This window comes from Homalodisca vitripennis, chromosome 8, assembly GCF_021130785.1.
Source record: "Homalodisca vitripennis isolate AUS2020 chromosome 8, UT_GWSS_2.1, whole genome shotgun sequence".
NCBI lineage: Eukaryota > Metazoa > Arthropoda > Insecta > Hemiptera > Cicadellidae > Homalodisca > Homalodisca vitripennis.
Genome location: NC_060214.1, coordinates 32645516 through 32663768, shown reverse-complemented (window position 1 = coordinate 32663768; position 18253 = coordinate 32645516). Strand labels below are relative to the sequence as shown.

The window sequence follows — 18253 nt, the reverse complement described above, 5'->3', positions numbered from 1 at the left end:
TCGTTTAATTTAGCCCTGTAGTAAATACGCTTAGACGTTTTGATAGAATTGGCAATAAATTGCCTTAACGTTCGATAATTATTTTTAAGAATTATATTAAAAGGCTGTTTTTTAATTTTTTTGCTCTATTTATCTCTATCGCGAATTAATTTAATTAGATCATTTGTAATCCAAGGCTTTAGCCTCTTGAATCTAGATGACTTTTTAATTGGTTTCCTAGAATTATCGATCGCTTGGCCTACCATTTTACAAAATTCGTATGCAGCACCGTTTACATTTTCGTTCTGAAAAATCGTCTTCCAGTCAATATGAGCAAGATTACGGGACAAGAGTGCAGAGTCTATAATCGTCTGTGAAGCTGTATTTTGTCATAACCGATGGTGCTGTAACGGGAAAAGTAATGGTAAGACCAGTGCTATAGTGATCAGTAATCTCAGTCTGTAACACAGCTGCCTGTACGTTGTTCATGTCGTTATATCGTATAATAAAGTGATCCAGGCATGACTTTCTAGTTTTTGTTACCCTTGTTGGTTTATCTATACAATGAATGAGACCAGCACCTACTATACAGTTCAAGTATCTGTCAGTATAAGGGGAGTTTGTTTCAAGCAAGTCAAAGTTGAAATCTCCAGCTAAGATAATTATTTCGTCCTTATTCAAACTGTCAAGATAATGTTCTAAAGAATCCAAAAAAAGTAGGATAATATGGTTAAAAGGCAAAAACAACACGTTATGATAAATTTAAATGTAGTATTAATTTTTCAATTTCAATACATATTTTTTATCTTGGCTAAAATATCGTGTTCATTCATGTCATAGATACCATTTTACATAAGTTATAGTATAATAATTCGATGTTATTAAAGTCGATGTTCACGGGATTGTTTATTATTGGTCACATAACGACCAATGGCAATGGTACAAGTTACTACAGCTGTTATGTTGTCTGAAACCACAAAACTTAGGGATTCGCAAATTGCAGTAGCGAATCGTGTTTGTTTCTGTTTGTAAGTAGGAACTTTGTTCAACATTTAGTTGCTGACGTTTATAATTTTATTGTGATATTCCGCAAGAATCTTAAATTAGGTATGTAGTTATATTATATTATGTGTAAATTATAAATGTTTTTCCCTTCCTAATTACTAAACTTTCATTTGTATGTTTTTGTTATTGACAGTTAAGTTTATTTACATTTTAAGCCAGTTTTATTTGCAAACAAGTCGCTTTAAAGTTAATCCTGTATAGTTTATGGATTGGAAAGAACGTAATAGAATAAAATAGTCAATCTATCACTTTAAAAATAACTATCATGATCAATTTGTTTACATTATGGTTTTAGATTATTGCAATTATTGGGGTTTATCCTAATTCAAATACAAAGTAGGCTAGACATTAATAATATATGTTTAGGACATATAGAGAAGTACAAAGAATTGGAGCAGACCTATCACTAAGTTTATACCTGTTTAACTTCTGAAAGCATTGCCTAGTTAATTTATCCTCTATATACCATTAGAAAGACTGTAGAAACCTATTATAACCAAGAACAAAGGTCACTTAAGCTTAATATTTAATATAAATGGATTCTCTATTAAATTTAAAGCTAAGATTTATGATTTGTCATAAAAAATTAAACATTCTTCCAAGCATGTATTTCATCTACAGCAGCTGATGTTTTTTCAGAAGTCAATATGTTTTTGTTGCTTCCTAATGAAATGGTGGCATGTACTCTTTTGTAATGTATGAGGACTGCAATATAATAAGCGGCCACCACCACAATCAAATGATCAAAATTCATGATTATCTAAACCATAGAAACTAAAATATGTCGAACTGAATTACATTGTAGGCATTTCAACTTACAGTATAGTTTAGCTGTTTTATATATAAAAAGTTATAATTTAATTTTATAAATAAAATTGATTTGCTAAATTTGCCACTGATCTTGAAAAGAGCTTAACCAATTCTGTTATTTTTTTTGTAAAATATTCTTTCAAATTCAAGGTAGGTTTATAAGAAAAGAAAGATAATTCACCAGGAATATTTTGGAATTCTGCAAAAGTGGTAGTACACATGTTTTATAATCTAAATTTTAACGTACACCAAACAGCTGTTGACACTTTCAGACGAAGTTCAATAAATAGGCTGAAACATCTGTTTACAATTAAATTTTACAAAATATGAATTGTACTGTGCTTGATTAGTGGTGAATGCAGATAGCAAATAAATTATAGCAAATATCTAACTTTTGCCCCATATTAAGAGTGGCTTAGTGAAAGACAGAAATGAATTGAAAGAAATTTCTAGTGATTCATGATTATTATGTGGGTAAATATTAAGATCAGCGACTACCGCTCCGATCGCCGTAAGGTTTTTCGTACTAACACAGGTTAACGTAATTTCACCGAAAAAAATAGTCCCGATTATCGCTAACATATAAAAAACCAGTTTTACGGCAGTACAATGTTGGCAATACAAAACATATAAATAACAAGATTTTCGACTATCAAACTAAAAACAATGGCCGACCATGGACGTTTTGATGAATTGACAGTTGCCACGTGACAAACAGGAAGGTTTCCGATTGGCCGGACGGGTCACGTGACCTATAGGACGGCTTCGATTGACCGCCAGACGTACACAAACAAACCCACATGGACAAGGAATAATTAGTGAAGTTATTGACATGGCTTGCGATGGTTCTTGTCACACGCTAAAAAGACCCTAGCTTGCCTATTCAAAATTCAGATCACGCGATGCTTGCCCGCTGCGCAGCGCTTCGCGCTGCTTGCTCTTTTAGAAAAAAAATTAACTCGAGCTTGCAAAGTCCAAGCCCAGACCACGCATGACTGCTTACACACACAACACTCAGACAGAACTAACGCAGGTTTCATTACAGGCAAAAGATAAGCGGCGCGCGTTTATTACTGATAAGATAAGACGAGTTTATACTAGAATTAGTACATGGACTACTACCCTACGAACTAATAACACCAAAAAAAACGAATAAATGCATTGTCAGTCAGGTTTTTCAAATTTTATTTTTTCCAAATTTTTTTTGGGGGGGGGGAGGAGTAAACGGCTACGGCGATAATCGGGACTATTTTTTTCGGTGAAATTACGTTAACCTGTGTTAGAATGCAAAAAATTACGGCGATCGGAGCGGTAGTCGCTGAGCTTAAGATTTACCATTATGTGTTAGGTCATCTGCTGTACCTGCAATCATCATTAAAAGACCTAGGAGATTTTGTTTACGATGATTTAAGTCCCATTGAGCATGTACATAGTGTGTGCAGCAAGGCTTTGAGAATATTAGGAATGCTTTCACGCTTCTTTTGCCATCTAAATGATCCAATGTCATTAAGATGTGGCACACATCTGCGCTCTTTTGGAATATTCTTCCACCATATGGTTCCCTCATCTGCTTTGTCTAAGGCAAAAACTCCAGCAAGTCCAGAGAAAATTCTTTATAATTGTAGGCTACAGGTTAGGATACAACTATAATGAAGTACCAGTGTCCGACTTGGAAAAATGACCTAAACTTGAACTCCCTGGAGGCCAGAAGAGACGTTTTAGATGCTGTTCTGTTACAAGTTTGTTCAAAATATGATAGATTCTTCATTTCTTTTGGAAAGTGTGAACTTTGTCATTGGTGCACAAGATCCCTGGAGTTATTTGAGAAAAGGCACCACTCATCTTCCCTGGAGTCCAACAGCAGATTTGAGCGGATACAACGGATGAGCAATCGTATCTCTAGTCACCTGGACTTTTCTCCTGTTCATCTAGCCAGTCTAAAGCATGTGTTATGTACACTCTGTTGTAGCTGGAGTGTCCACTTAGTAAATGGGTTATCTTGTTTTTGGTATTTGACATGTTCACGACGACATGTACCCCCTTAGGTACGCAATCTATCACAACTGCCGCTGTGTACCCGATCGGGTACACACAGGGCTTTTTGTAAAGTGTGTCATGCACCCAGTGGGGTACACATTACTATGCATTTCATTATTGTGATTTTATTATTTGCCTGTCATGGTGGTTTGTTAAATTTGATCCCGTGCTTAAATAAATACCAGAGATACTATCGTGTGCCCCATTGGGCGCACAATTGCTTAATTTTTAGGTAAATTAACTTTTTTAGGTACCCCTTAGGGTACACAGAGAAAACTTGAAAGAAAAACATAATGAAATAATTTATATCTAATATTTATATGAATTTTTCTAGACGTTTCTACAACAGACGTCATGGCAGACGGAGGAATGGACCCATGTGAATGTTTCTGGAGCCACGAGCTTGCCATGCGCCGCTTGTTGTCCCTAGTAAGTCACCTGACCTTATTAAACCTCTGTGTAAAACTGGTATTCTCCATAGTTTTATTTATAAATAGGCTTTAAATAATTAAAGAAAAAATTCGGTACTTTGGGATTATACCGACCACACCCAGACATGAATCGTTATTTCACATTTCGTTTCTACTGATTACTAGATTAGCGTAGAACAATATTTCGTCAATATAAAACAGGAATTGTCTTATCGCAAACACCTCCCCATCCTCAGACAGAGGTCAAAGTCGAGCGTCTAGTAGATAACGTGATTGCAGAGTCTCGCCGCCCGTTCAGCTGGTGCATCGCTTTGTTGTACTTCCGTGTTTTACCTCTACATTTCTCCAAACACAAAAATTCAACAAAAACAAACATTTACCAAACTAAACTTTTTATTAAAAAAACACTCAAAACTTGTTTTTATTCTTGATCACATTCCGCCACCCAAAATGCGAGTGCCTCCGGCCATCAGCGCGGGCTTCGGCAGCACCTTCGGTGCTGCCCCGCGCTGATGTCGACGAAAGAAAAACATCCCTCGAGATAGTACCTATCAGTAAAATATCAAATTCTAGAGGGGCTAATCAGAAATATAAATTGAATTGTAATGGAAAGGCAATGATGTACCGTGCAAATCACGTGATGCCGCGCGGCCTGCCGTAATCAGGATTCTCGAGAAAGATAAGATAACAGCGACAACAATACCGATCACAATACCTGGAAATGCTTGTAAGTTTGTAATTTTGTAATTGAAGAGTTGTTTTTTCGTTCTATCATGTTTGTTTCTATAAATTTCTATTTTTGTGTTCTTCATACTGGTGTGGTCGGTATAATCCCAAAGTACCAAAAATTCAATTTGTTGCGTAATTCAACTATTAAAAAAATGTATTATTTAACATAAAATGATTAAAATTAAAAAATTACACTATCATTAAATTAAGTTGCAAACAGTAGACTATATTTTGCTTACTTTAAACACAATTTTGAGATATAGGCCTCCATTATTGGATGAAGTAGTATTCACAAAAATTTAAAATTACTTAGCTACTGATAGAATCATAAAAATCTGGTTATTTTAGCATTACGAGTTTTTTTAACTCGAGATATTGATGATTATTAATTTTTAGTTGTTTGACTATTGACCATCCATCTTTATAATTAATTAACAAGTACCCAATTTATGTCAAAAGTGAAAAATTCATCTGCAGAATAATATATGTAAAAATTCAGCGGTAAAAATTGTTAAAATTATTTTTGGAATTGTTTGGAAATTACATTTTTCAACATTCTAAATTTGTAAAGGCACTATGATGTTAAGTATTCAGTGTAAAATTCAGCAATTCTACACATGCATTTATTTATAGCAATTTTTATTTATAGTGTTGTTGTATATTGTCTTTTTCTATGGTAAAAAATCATGCAATTTTCTAATTAATAAGTCCCATAAATTGTAATTAGCCTTGCTCACCCCCACCAATATTCTTGAAAGGTGTTTACATGAAAGTGATCAAAAGTGACAATTTTATAGTAATAGGCTGCCTATAGTTTTAATTAATTGCTGAGAAAAAATGAATCAGCAGTTCCTTTACCAACTCTAAAGTCATTATATTGCAGTTATTCTTTTTCCACTTCAGATTGCAGATGACCCGGTGGAAATGCAGATAAAAAAAAGGACTTTCCAAAAATTAATGTTTGCTACATATAGTTCGATAGCATTTTTCTGAAAAATGAGTTTTGTACAATTTATGGAGGTTGAAGGTTAGACTTGATGACGTGGAATGTACGAGGGTAGGCTGAAAAGTAGTGTACACATGCTTGTAGGACACTAACAAAAAGAAATAGCGAGATCGTGTTTAAAGTAAAGTAAAGTACAATTCTTAATCTTCACAATCAATCATTTATTTTTCAACATAGTCACCATTAAGACTAACACGTTTCTCCCAACGTGTAAAAAGTTTTTTATTCTATCACTGAAAAACTCTTCAGATTTTTCTCATATCAAGGACCCAATAGTTGTTTTTGCCACATCGTCTGAAGTGTAATGAGTAGCCTTGAATCTCTTTTGAGTAGAGAGCAAAAAATAAAAATCGCAGGGGGCTAGATCGGGGTAATAGGGAGGGTTTGGAATTGGTTCAAACTTCAGCTTTCTCATTGCCTCTTCAGTTGTGCGTACGAGCGTTGTCGTGTTGCAAGATTATTGGCTTGAGGCTGCCTCTAACACGACAAACTCGATGTCAGAGGTGTTTCAGAGTTTCTATGTATTGAGACGAATTTACCATTATGCCTTATTCCAGATAATTGGTCACATAAAGTCGATGAGCATCCCTAAACATGATAAAATGATTTTTTGTGGATTGTTGTGTTTTATTACTTTTTCGTCACAGGAGAACCCAAATGTCGATAATCAGTGCTTTGTGTTTTTCTTCTGGATCATAATGATGCACCCATGTCTCGTCACGATATTCAAAAGAAAGTCGTCTCCTTCGTCATGGTAGTATTGCAAAAGATGCTGACAATATTCCATTCAATGCTGTTTATTCTCGTCTGTTTAAACGGCATGTCATTCATCGTGCACAGATTTTCCGGTATACTAATTGTTGCATAATACAAAAAAACACGTTCCTTACATATTCCAATATGGTTTGCGATATGCTGTTCGGTGATTCGCCGATTACTTTGAATCATCAACGAGTTTGTGATGCTTGTCGTCTGTGGGAGTGATCGGACATCCACTGCTTGTTCCATCAACAATTATGGCATTTCCAGGCTCACAACCATGAAATTTTATCACCCATTGATTGACAGTCGATTTATCAATCGTCACCTTAAACACTCTTTAAACGACGATAGATTTTAGTAGAATTAACTTTTTCAGCAGTCAAAAATTCAATAACAGCACATTGTTCAAATCTGACATAGCATTTGAATCCGTCTGCATGGTTACACTGCTAAAAATACAATGGATTAACATTAGGTTTTCAGACTGCACATGCGTTGTAGAGGAGGAATGGTACTTACGAATGCAACCAGGCGCGCTTCTATAGCTCATTTCAATCGTGTTTTACAAGCATGTGTGCATTAATTTTCAGCCTACCCTTGTATAAAAAATAAGTATGTTGGGTTTTTCAGTTGAAATAATACACTTCAGCAGCGGTCGAGATAAGTTTAAGCCAAGTTAGCTTATCTGATTGATGTTTTAGATAACTAATAGGGTATGAATGAATATTTCTGGGGGAAATATGTGAGAAAAGCTTATTATTGTGGTCAATGGGCTGATGTTACCCAGTAATTAAAAATACCAGAATAAATTTAAAATTAGTTGTCTAAAGGGCACTTAGTTCTTTATAAATCTGGCTTAACCATCAAAAGCAGTCTTTTACAATTTTTCAATACTTTAGTTATATTTCAGTTATTTAAACAATAAAAATACACATAATATTGTATAATTTATGCATACATCTAAATAAATTTTTTTATGATATTCGCACCAATCTTGTATGTCCAAGTTCTAAAGTAAAATACTATCTTTTAGTGAAATTTGTCTCCCGCGTTTAGTAATTGGTTAGCATATTTGGGTAGTCCTTCAGTAATGCCCAGGAAAGGTGCCTTGCCGTGAGACATATCGGGAAAAAATTGCAGGTGTAATATTGAGACACATACATCAATACAAATTTTATTCTAAATATGAAATGAGATCATATTTTTGTTTTAAATAATCAAAGATTGAGGAAATGATCGTAGCAAAGTGAGAATTTCAATTGGCAATAGCACTTGATTGCCAAAAGATATTTAATAAAAGACATACTATAAAACATTTAAATACTTCTATCTCGCACAAAATTAAATTAATTTTTTATATTAGTTATGAAACTAAAGTAACTACTTTCAAAAAAAAAGTCTCATAGCAAATATTATATTTGCAAACTTTGCATCTTTATATAAAAAATTTTCATACAGGCTTTCGGCTTTAAAATAATTAAAATAAAAAAGTTATAAATGATTACTACAAAATGTATTTTCTATGTGAATATTATTTCTTGTTATCATCTCTGAGAAACTGTTCGTTTGTTCCTGTTTTATGTTCTGTAATGTCTTATTCCAGTTACGGCAGTCACAGACAGTCTGCACGGATTCAGAATGCTTAGATCAGAGTAAGTTATTATTCATAATCAGTACAAAAAAGGTATTTCATATTAAAATATAAAAACTTTTAAACTGGCTAAGCTTACTTATTAGTTAAATTTGATCTGTTTTGAAAGGGTTTTGGATAAATAAGTTATGTACTTAACAAATAATACTACTGAAAGAATAAATACAGAGTTAAGAGATTGTATTTGTACCAAGAAAATAAATGTTAAGTTTACAAAATATTTTTCTTGGTATTTTTGTCTTCGGCTCTCTTGTAGCCTACATGTCTCCAGTGACAAATCCTTTATATGGTCATGGTTTCCAGATTTCAATAGTCAAGTCTGTGACATTGCAAATATCATATGCTACACGAAGCAAGAGGTGAAATGATGTTAAGCTTAATATTCATATTGAATGAACCCTTCTCATCACATACAGTGTTATGTGTGTAATATATTGAAAAATATGAAAAGTATGAGATTAGTTCGGCGGGTTCTACTGGCTCTGTTAGAAACAAAATGCAGCGGTTTTTTTCGTAGTACATTTACTGGTTTGTTGACAAGCAATAAAAGTTCCAGCTAAGTGAATAGTCTTCTGATGTAAACAAACTTGTTGAGCCACTGTGAATCCGGGTTCTTTGTACTTTTATTGTTGTTTTCCTCTTAGTACAACTTTGTTTTAGTTTTTAATCTATATGTGGGTAAAGTGCAATTAAATAATGTAATCAGTTTTAGGCCTCGTTTCTATGTGAAAGCATGTAACTTTTGCTACATTAGAATGAGTTGCTTGGTTATAGTATTGAAACAAAGCGTGAATTCTTTGTTTGGTACTATTTATTTTTCTGATGGTTGCAAGTTCAAGTGGATTACAAATTAACATTAGTGATATACTAGATGACGATTTAACATCCAGTGATGAAGAGACCCATTTGTCTCCTTCAATTGATCTAAGCCTAGATGTCCCTAACAGTAGCGATTTGTATAAATTTTATTTTTACAGTTAATTTGAGTAGAAATAATATTACAATACAAAATAAATAAAGTAAGATACACATATTCAATAAAACAAATATTATTTGATGCACCAACAGCTTTAAAATATACATTTAACTTGGGATTTTTGTTTAAAAACAACAACAAAATATTTGTTTAATTATTAAATTATGGAGCAAAAATCTAATGGTGTAATAAAAACCATAGTTTTATACCTTTTATGATTCTAAATTTAAAGCTTAATCACTAAAAAATCATGCATTACCTAATACCATTGCTTAATAAAAAGTTTTAAAAGTGCAACGCTGTATTTGAACTGAACATTTAAATACAACTAGATATATAAATTAGCACCAACCTGTAAGGGTCAATATATACATTTTTTTTTTAACTTAAAAATGGTGTTTTGCGATATAGGCATTATTTCTTATATAGGCATGGTAAAACATTCATCAGTATTATAGAATCGATTCACAGTTTTCATCTATGTAATTTATATTTAAAAAGCAATTATTTGGTTGAGACCATGTCAGCTTATTATATCTGTAAACTAATACATGTTATGGTATTCACATTAGTATGACAAGATCCAAATTTCTCCAGTCTCGTAAGAGTTTACCGTACCTTGTGGATATTTTATGAATTCGATTTCATATATGAATGTAATTATGAATTTACAGAGCGGACCAGAAGTACAGCATACACTAGAGCATTTCCACTGGAACAAACTATAGAGAAAAAAGTTCCAAATAAGATTTGTATGGTTTGAAAAACTTTTGTGTTATGGGATCATTATTCGTGTGAGGTCACTTGTTTTAGATACATTTTGAATACAAAATCAGCCTACATAAATAAAACAAACACTTGCAATTGGCATATTATTTTGTAGTCTGCGAGTTTATTTGCCAGTGTCGGGCATCAGTCAACGGCAGCTTTGACTCGCTCTTGGCTGTGTTCAGTTATAACGTCTTTGATTTTTTGTAATTGAAAGCTGTTTTTTATTGCTTGATTTATAGTTTTATTAATGAAAAATGAGTAAACATAGGTGAGACAAATCACCAGTGAGTGACAACACTTTGATAAACGATACTGTTAGTGCTGAAGATGTTCATGATGTTTGTTATGGACATCAGAAGTATTACTTCACACAAAAATGTTGTTGACATTAAAAAGTAAATATTGTAAATATTTTATTACTCCACTATCTTTTTCCAATGATATTTGTTGGTCAAGTTTATATAAATTCAAGAGAGTATGTAGACCACAGTTTGAAAATTTGTCAAACAGTGTTTACACAGCAATACAATAAATTAATTAGCTGTACCTCTTGTATTCATAAAGGTAAGTTCTTTAAATTTTGTGTATACAATAAGAAATATTTGCTCACAAAATGTATGTATTTTTAGGGGCAGTTATTATTTTCTACCCGTCATAAGCGTTGCAATAAAAAAGATTTATTTTAAATTTTACATACATTGTTTAATTGATACTTATGTTAAATAGCTTTTTCAATTACTTTACAAAAAAAACTATTTGTGAACATTTATTTTAAGGTTAAAATTCTTTTTAAAAATAAGAAAATTGTTTTTACTCAACTCTTCATTAAGGACGATTTTCATCTTGGGCTTTATGGCAAGCCCATGGAAATAAAAGAATATCTTTTAGATTACTGAAGTTACCCCAGAAAATCAACCCATTGCTAATTATCGACTGAAATGAGCCATAGTATGTAGTAACAGCTTAATGTTAAGGAACACCATCCAAAAGTGAAAGTTAGTTGAACTCCAAGTTTACCTTCTGCTTAGTGCAGTATCTGAAATCTGACACTGTCATAAACTTAACTCCTGGGATCATGTGCATATGAAGAAACCCCAAAAAATCGGCTATGAAGAAGCTTAGGGGAGAGGGGGGTACCTTTGAACTGGGGGCACATTTGAACAAGTTTAAATTTTCCCGCCATTTGATGAGCTAACTGCCTGATTTTTTTTCTACTTCTCCTTCTCATCTGTATGACCTAGTACACCTGTTTCCCTCCATTTCTTTTAACCTTTGTATTCAGTGCCAGATAGGTTAGGTTTTAGCCACATTTTTGTAAAACTTTTGAGTTTTGAGTTGTAAGACTGTCAGCGGAAGAAAGAATTGAAGAATTGACCAACCTTATATTCTAAGGTAAGTACATTTATTGAGCAATTTTTTGAATATAATAACATAAGATAATCTGTTCAACTAACTAAGAAAAAAATCAGTTTCTTCTACTGTGACATGTGGGGTACATTTGAACAAACATTGGGGGGTACATTTAAACATTCTAAAATTATTTCATAAAAGTTACTGGTTTTGTAAAAAAAGGTAAAATATAAGAAAGCCGAATTTTTGTAGGTTATTTATTAGCATTTGTACAAGTTAAACAATTTATTTATTTTATTTTTTACTGGAAAATTATAAATATTAAGAGAATTGTTTTAAACCTAGAACATATAATGGTAGGCTATCATCAAGATAGAATAAGCATGAGGCCTATTTTTTGTATTAGTTTCCATGTTTATATTTTTAAATCTAGTACTTTTCTTACATTTAAAACACACAAGTTGTCTTACGTCTTAAATCTCTTCATTAAAAAAAATTTGATATCAGCAGCCTAATATTGAAACAAACCTAATTTGATCTTACATTGTAGGCCTTGGCCTACTAAAACAATAAAATTACTAACTTTACATTATGTTTAGGTAATAACTTCACTTTGTATTGTTTCAGGTTACAATGGTTAGAAACTACATCAAGAAAAAAAGTGGGCCCAGAGATAAATGAGCGAGATGTGGGAGGAAGCTGTTAATCTTGTTTTGGAAAAAAACGTCCCAATACGTCAAGCAGCAGAATCGTTTGGCTTGGTTCATACCATGTTATTCTATCGAATAAAAAAAGCAAAGGCTCTTCTAAAGACAAATTTACCATCTGAGCACACTGATATCCGAGTCCCTTCAGCACCCGCACCCCTTTTAACATTTAATAGCAAGTACACTTCTAACCAAGTATTTTCAGCTCAAGAAGAAAAAATGCTAGAAGAATATATTATTACATGTTCTGCGATGAACTATGGTCTCACGTACAAAATCATTAGAGCTCTTGCATTTCAGTATGCAGAAAAATTGGGCCGATGTCCAAAAAAATGGGAAGATAATAAAAACAGCTGGTTTAGATTGGTTGAAAGGTTTTTATGAAAAGACATAAAGATTTATCACTGAGAAAAACCTGAAAACACAAGCTTAGCTAGAACATTAGGTTTCAATCGGAAAAACATTGAAGAATTTCAAAAAAACTTAGATGATGTTTACAAAAAACACAAATTTTCTCCGAGTGACATTTACAATCTTGATGAAACTGGGATTAAAACTGTCGTGCAAGCCCCAAAATGTTGTAGCTAAAAAAAGGCACTAAACAAGTAGGCCAAGTTGTGTCTGGAGAAAGAGGCAGCCTTATTACAATGGTTGCTACTGTTAATGCGGCAGGCAATACCATTCCTCCAGTTTTCATATTTCCCCGAGCTAGACTACATGACAGTTTTAATGGTAGGTGCTATCAGTGGAAGCTTAGGACTTGTTTAACTCCCCTACTAGTGGGTGGATCACTAATGCTTTGTTCCTCAAAGTGCTGGAGCCACTTTGTGAAGTACAGCCACTGCTCAAAAGAATCACCAGTTTTGTTGATTCTCGACAACCACGAATCCCATTGCACTCTGGATGCAATATTATACGCAAGAGAAAATGGTATTTGTATTGTGACAATACCTCCTCATTGTAGGCATCGTGTCCAACCTCTAGATGTTTCAATTTTAGGACCATTTAAACAAAACTTAGCCACAGTTCAAAATAACTGGCTAACAAACAACCCCGGATCTAAACTCTCAATTCATGATTTAGCTGGGTTGGCATCAAAAGCTTTTTAATTTAGCATTTACAAGGAAGAATATCTTAAAAGGATTTGAGAGGAGTGTGGAATATGGCCATATTCTACAACTGTGTTTACTGATGAAGATTTCCCATTTTCTGAAGCGATGATAACCTCTAGTACCCTACACCTGACACTACGAAATCTTCTAATCTAGGACGCGAAAATGAAAATTACAGCCAAGGTACATCTAATGCTAGACCTACAGGTTCAACATCAATTGAAAATGAAAGCCTAAATGATGGGATTTTAAACAAAACCGTAGCAGTGTCTCCTAGTCCAGAGGTTGTTAGGCCTTATCCCCAGCTGCAGGCAAAATCTTCAGTAGAATGTAAAAAAAGGAAGAGAACCAGGAAAATCGAAAATAATTACGGCCACTCCAGAAAAAATTCGGTTGGAAGAAGAAATCAAAAGAAAGCTTTTAGAAAAACAGAAAAAAGAAGAACTAAGGATAGCACGTGACATAAGGCAAAAAGAAAATTAGATTTACCAGAAAAAAACAAAAAAAAATCAGGACATAACAAAAGAAGAAAAACAAATAAGCATAAATCTATTTCATACGAGTCTGACTGTGACGATCCTGACCCAATTTATATGGAAAGTGGAGAATCAGACTGGGTGGAGAGCTCTGAAGAAGATGACAACTTCGATAGGCCTAACCTGTCCTAAACAAGTAAAAAATATGTCCGATGCTTGAAAAATACTATGCTGTATTTTATGATATAAGTTGGTATTTAGGAAGGGTGGTTTGATTTCCCGGATGAAGGATTTTCTAAAATTAAGTTTTTGAAAGAAGGACTTGGAGATTCATATGAGTGGCCAAAACATGATGATGTTCAAGTGATAGAAAATAAATATCTTTTTTTACGGGCCAGTACCTTTGATTGGAAATGACCCTTTCTCATCGACGACAAGTGTAAAAGGAGAATTCGATCAAAATACTCAATGTTAAAAAAGTAGAAGTTGAAACCTAAATTTTGTTTACACAATCTGTAATGTACCTTTGATTAGTGCACACTATGAATAAAATGTTTTTGTGTATTTCCTTAGTTTTTCTTTACTAATTATCCAATGTTCAAATGCACCCCGTCCTTGTTCAAACCTACCCCAGGCTTGTTCAAATGTAACCCCTTAGTGGGGGTACATTTGAACAACATGCAGTGAACTTTAATTTTTTTTTTTTTTAGCCTAGATATTTTTGAAGATTATTAACATTAATTTAAGTAATTTGTTGCATAATAGTCTAAAGATCAATGTCCCCATGCTTGTTTATCAAAATAATTAATTTAAAAAAATACAAAAATTTTTTTTCAAAAAGTGTTTCAAAGGTACCCCCCTTTCCCCTAGAACGAACTCTTTGCATCGTTTCGACATCTACAGACATCCACTCAATTGTGCACCTGATTAGACAACCAGAACACCTCTTCACCTAGATTACACCTGATTGTGTAGTCTAATTTATTGTCGCTGATGTCGAAATGATGCAGTGTTTTGAGCTTCTTCGCTGCCAATGTTTTTCTCTGACAGCACTTATAACAAGCATTTGTAGTGCACATTACAGTTTTTGTAATGTGCATTAAAACTTGTAAATGTAACAAATTGTTTTATGCAGTTTTCATGAATTTGTAACTGTTTTATCTTCAAATAAATTAACCTTATTTTTGCACTATTCTTTTTGAATAATCCCTTACAGTTTTTAGAAAATCGTCCAGATTGTCACCTAAACTGATGTTCAGTAATGACCTTTGATAACTGAATGAATTAGCGTAGCAAAATTGGTCATTACTCTTAATAGTTTGTTTAACATAAATCATTGATGAACACTGGAGGTTTACATGCAAGCTAATTGGTGTGGCTTTATATTACCTAATAGTCCACTTGGGATTAGTTGGTGTATATATTGATTAGATAATCCGGAATCTTTTTTTTAATTTCAGTCTTAACATATGTAAATTGCGTTTTCAAGAAAGATTAATCTCAAGCGGCAAAAATTAGTAATTTTGCCCTTACTGTTTTAAACAGTATATTTTATTTGCCTAATTCTTTGTTTTTTCAACGATGATTGTTCTTACTCTTAATATAATTGATCTAACCTTGACTTAAAAGTGAGACTGTTTTGCAACTGCTGAGTTGATAACGAGGAATGTTTTAGTGCTCATTTAACGATCTCCATTGTTCTGTTCTGTATGAAACCATTAATCAGTTATTGTCTCTTCTAAGAACGGGAACAATTTAAATAAATGTTTATATGTATATACAGGTGTGTTTCAGAACTCTTCTAAGATATTTTAGAGCATTGTTTCTGTGGTATAGTAAACTCATTTTTAACTATAGTTTGGTTTTATATTTTTTTATATTCTGTCTGTATACATGTATATTTTTTTTATTAAAACATATTTTTATTTAAAATCTGATACATACAATTATCAAATTTTGTAAAGATGTTAATATTAGTAATTTTGATTAAAAGATGTATAATACTAATCATAATTAATTTAAATAATCATAATTTAATTTTAAACGGTGGCCATTTGAAGTTGTTAAATTAAAATAAAGTAAAATTTAATATTTTCAATAAAATATAATTATAGACAAATAATTTATAAGAATAATTTTATTCAACCAATTTGATTAGAAATACAATGTGTTGTTTATGGAAGTCAAGTGAAAAATAGCTTAAATATTTCAACTTAAGTAAATGTATTAGACTCCATAGTTTCTTGAGCTAGTTCTCTGCACAATTAAAATTATTATGTAATAAAAACATTTATTAACTATCAAATCCAGGCAGTATCTGTATTGCAAAATGAATAAAAGTGTATTTAAATCCCATGTAAGCATATATACTACCATAACAAATATCTTGAATTCTCATCATTTATAACATAACATGCCCTTTGTTTGAATTAATACTATTAATTTGCACAGTGCAATACATATTTTTTCCAGTTTCACAGGAGAAATAGCACTTTGAACAAGTATTTCACTATGACATATCTCTTGAAAAAGAAAATAAAACTACAAACAAGCATAAAAAGTTTTGATTAACACATTCAAAACTGAGAAAGTAATAAGTTTTTGGAAAGGTAGATTTTGAATTTTTCTCTTGTTTTACAATAAATTTAAAACTAAATAGCAAATTGATTTATTTTACACCATTACTAAAAACATATTTTTCGTCTTATTTGGTTTATTGTGACTGTTTATATAAAAACAAATTAATACAGTACACTTTAATAATGATTGCGGTACAATTTTTCCATGAACATCCGTACTAATAGGGTTAAAAGTACTGGTAGGATGCATAATAAATGTTTGATATTTACTAATAAAAGCAGCTTTTGCTTCCATAATCCACACTTAGTTTAAGAAAAACTGTTTATATTATTCAATGGTGATATATATTTAAAAAGCAATATTAGATCAGCTGTTGTTGGAATTTTACACCATTTCGTGTGAATATTGTTTATATTTTATTACTCTACTATCTTTTTAGATCATTCAATTTACTATCAAACAACAATTGATTTATTTATTTCTATAAATGGATGTACAATGAGTTTTCTAAACAAAATCAAGCAAAAGTCACCAATTTGACCTTTTATTCTTAGTAGACCACAGCATCAAGTGGCTGGCATTCAGAAAGTTAAAATAAAAGGCGTGTTTAGAAAGTAAATACCGTTTTTTTTTTTTTTAACAATTGAAATAATATTTTTTAACACAACTTTATTTCTACATGAAAGCTCAAACCTTTAACTATTTTTGGACATAGTTTCCACTGATGTTCAAACACTTGTCGTAGTGGGTGGTCAATTTGTCTATACCCTCTTCGTAGAAGGTTCCCGCCAACCAATGTAGCTACGACTCCACAGCAGTTTTCACTTCATCATCGGTTTCAAAGCATTGTTCCGCCTAGCCTGCGCTTCATGTGCAGGAACGAGTGGTGGAGTCAAGACGGTGCCAAGTCCGGGTTGTAGGGTGGGTGATTGAACTGCTCCCAACGAAATTGGCAAACCAATGTTTGAGTTCACCAGCGGTATGGGGCCGAGCATTGTCATGGAGCAACACAATTCCGTTACTGAGCATTTCTCTCCGTTTGTTTTGAATTGCACGCCTTAGTTTTCTTAAGGTTTCTCAATACCTTGCTGCATTAATGGTTTCACCTCTTGGGAGAAAAATCAATCAGCAAAACACCTTTCCGATCCCAAAAGACAGTGCACATGATTATTTGTGCTGACATTGTCGTCTTGAACTTTTGTTTCTTCAGGGATCGCTTGTGTCGCCACTCCATTGACTGCTGTTTGGATTCCGGTGTGACATGATGGACCCAAGTTTCATCACTTGTCACAATTTTGTTTAAAAAATCCTCACCATCATCACTGTACCGTGTGAGAAAAGTCAAAGCACTTCCTCCACTTTGTGCAAGTCAGTGAGCATTTTTGGAACCAATCGGGAACACAACTTGCGATAACCTAAGCAGTCCGTAGCAATTTTGTACAAAAGAGTGTATGAAATTTATTGGAAACCGTCAGATAGTGTTGTCATAGTGAAACGTCTGTTCTCTTGGTTTTTTTTTTTTCGTCAACTGCCCTTACCAGATCATCGGTGACAAGAAGACCAACTGCTCCGATTCTCATCATGCACATTTGTTTGACCGCCATTCTACCCCACTTTCTCACCATTCCTTTACTCATCACGTCTTCCCCTTGATCTCGAAGTTGACGATAAATTTCAGCCGGATTCACATTCCTTGTGTTCATAAATCTTATTACACAACGAATCTCACAATTGGCGAGATCACTAATTGTCTTAAACATTTTAAACGTTCAGAGAAAACTGAAAATGCAAAATAGAATAACTAAAATGGC

The 18253-nt window shown here is 32.9% G+C and overlaps 1 protein-coding gene across 1 annotated transcript in view; it reads left to right on the top strand.

The window, feature by feature from the left end:
• The first annotated feature begins 926 nt into the window (after positions 1-926).
• Positions 927-18253, top strand: part of LOC124367508 (small integral membrane protein 14) — a 39511-nt gene continuing 22184 nt past the window's right edge. Inside the window, exons 1-3 of the mRNA XM_046824383.1 lie at positions 927-1086; positions 4226-4320; positions 8423-8471. Of these exons, the coding sequence (XP_046680339.1) occupies positions 4246-4320; positions 8423-8471 (124 nt within the window). The 5' untranslated portion in view covers positions 927-1086; positions 4226-4245. The remainder of the gene's footprint in view (positions 1087-4225; positions 4321-8422; positions 8472-18253) is intronic.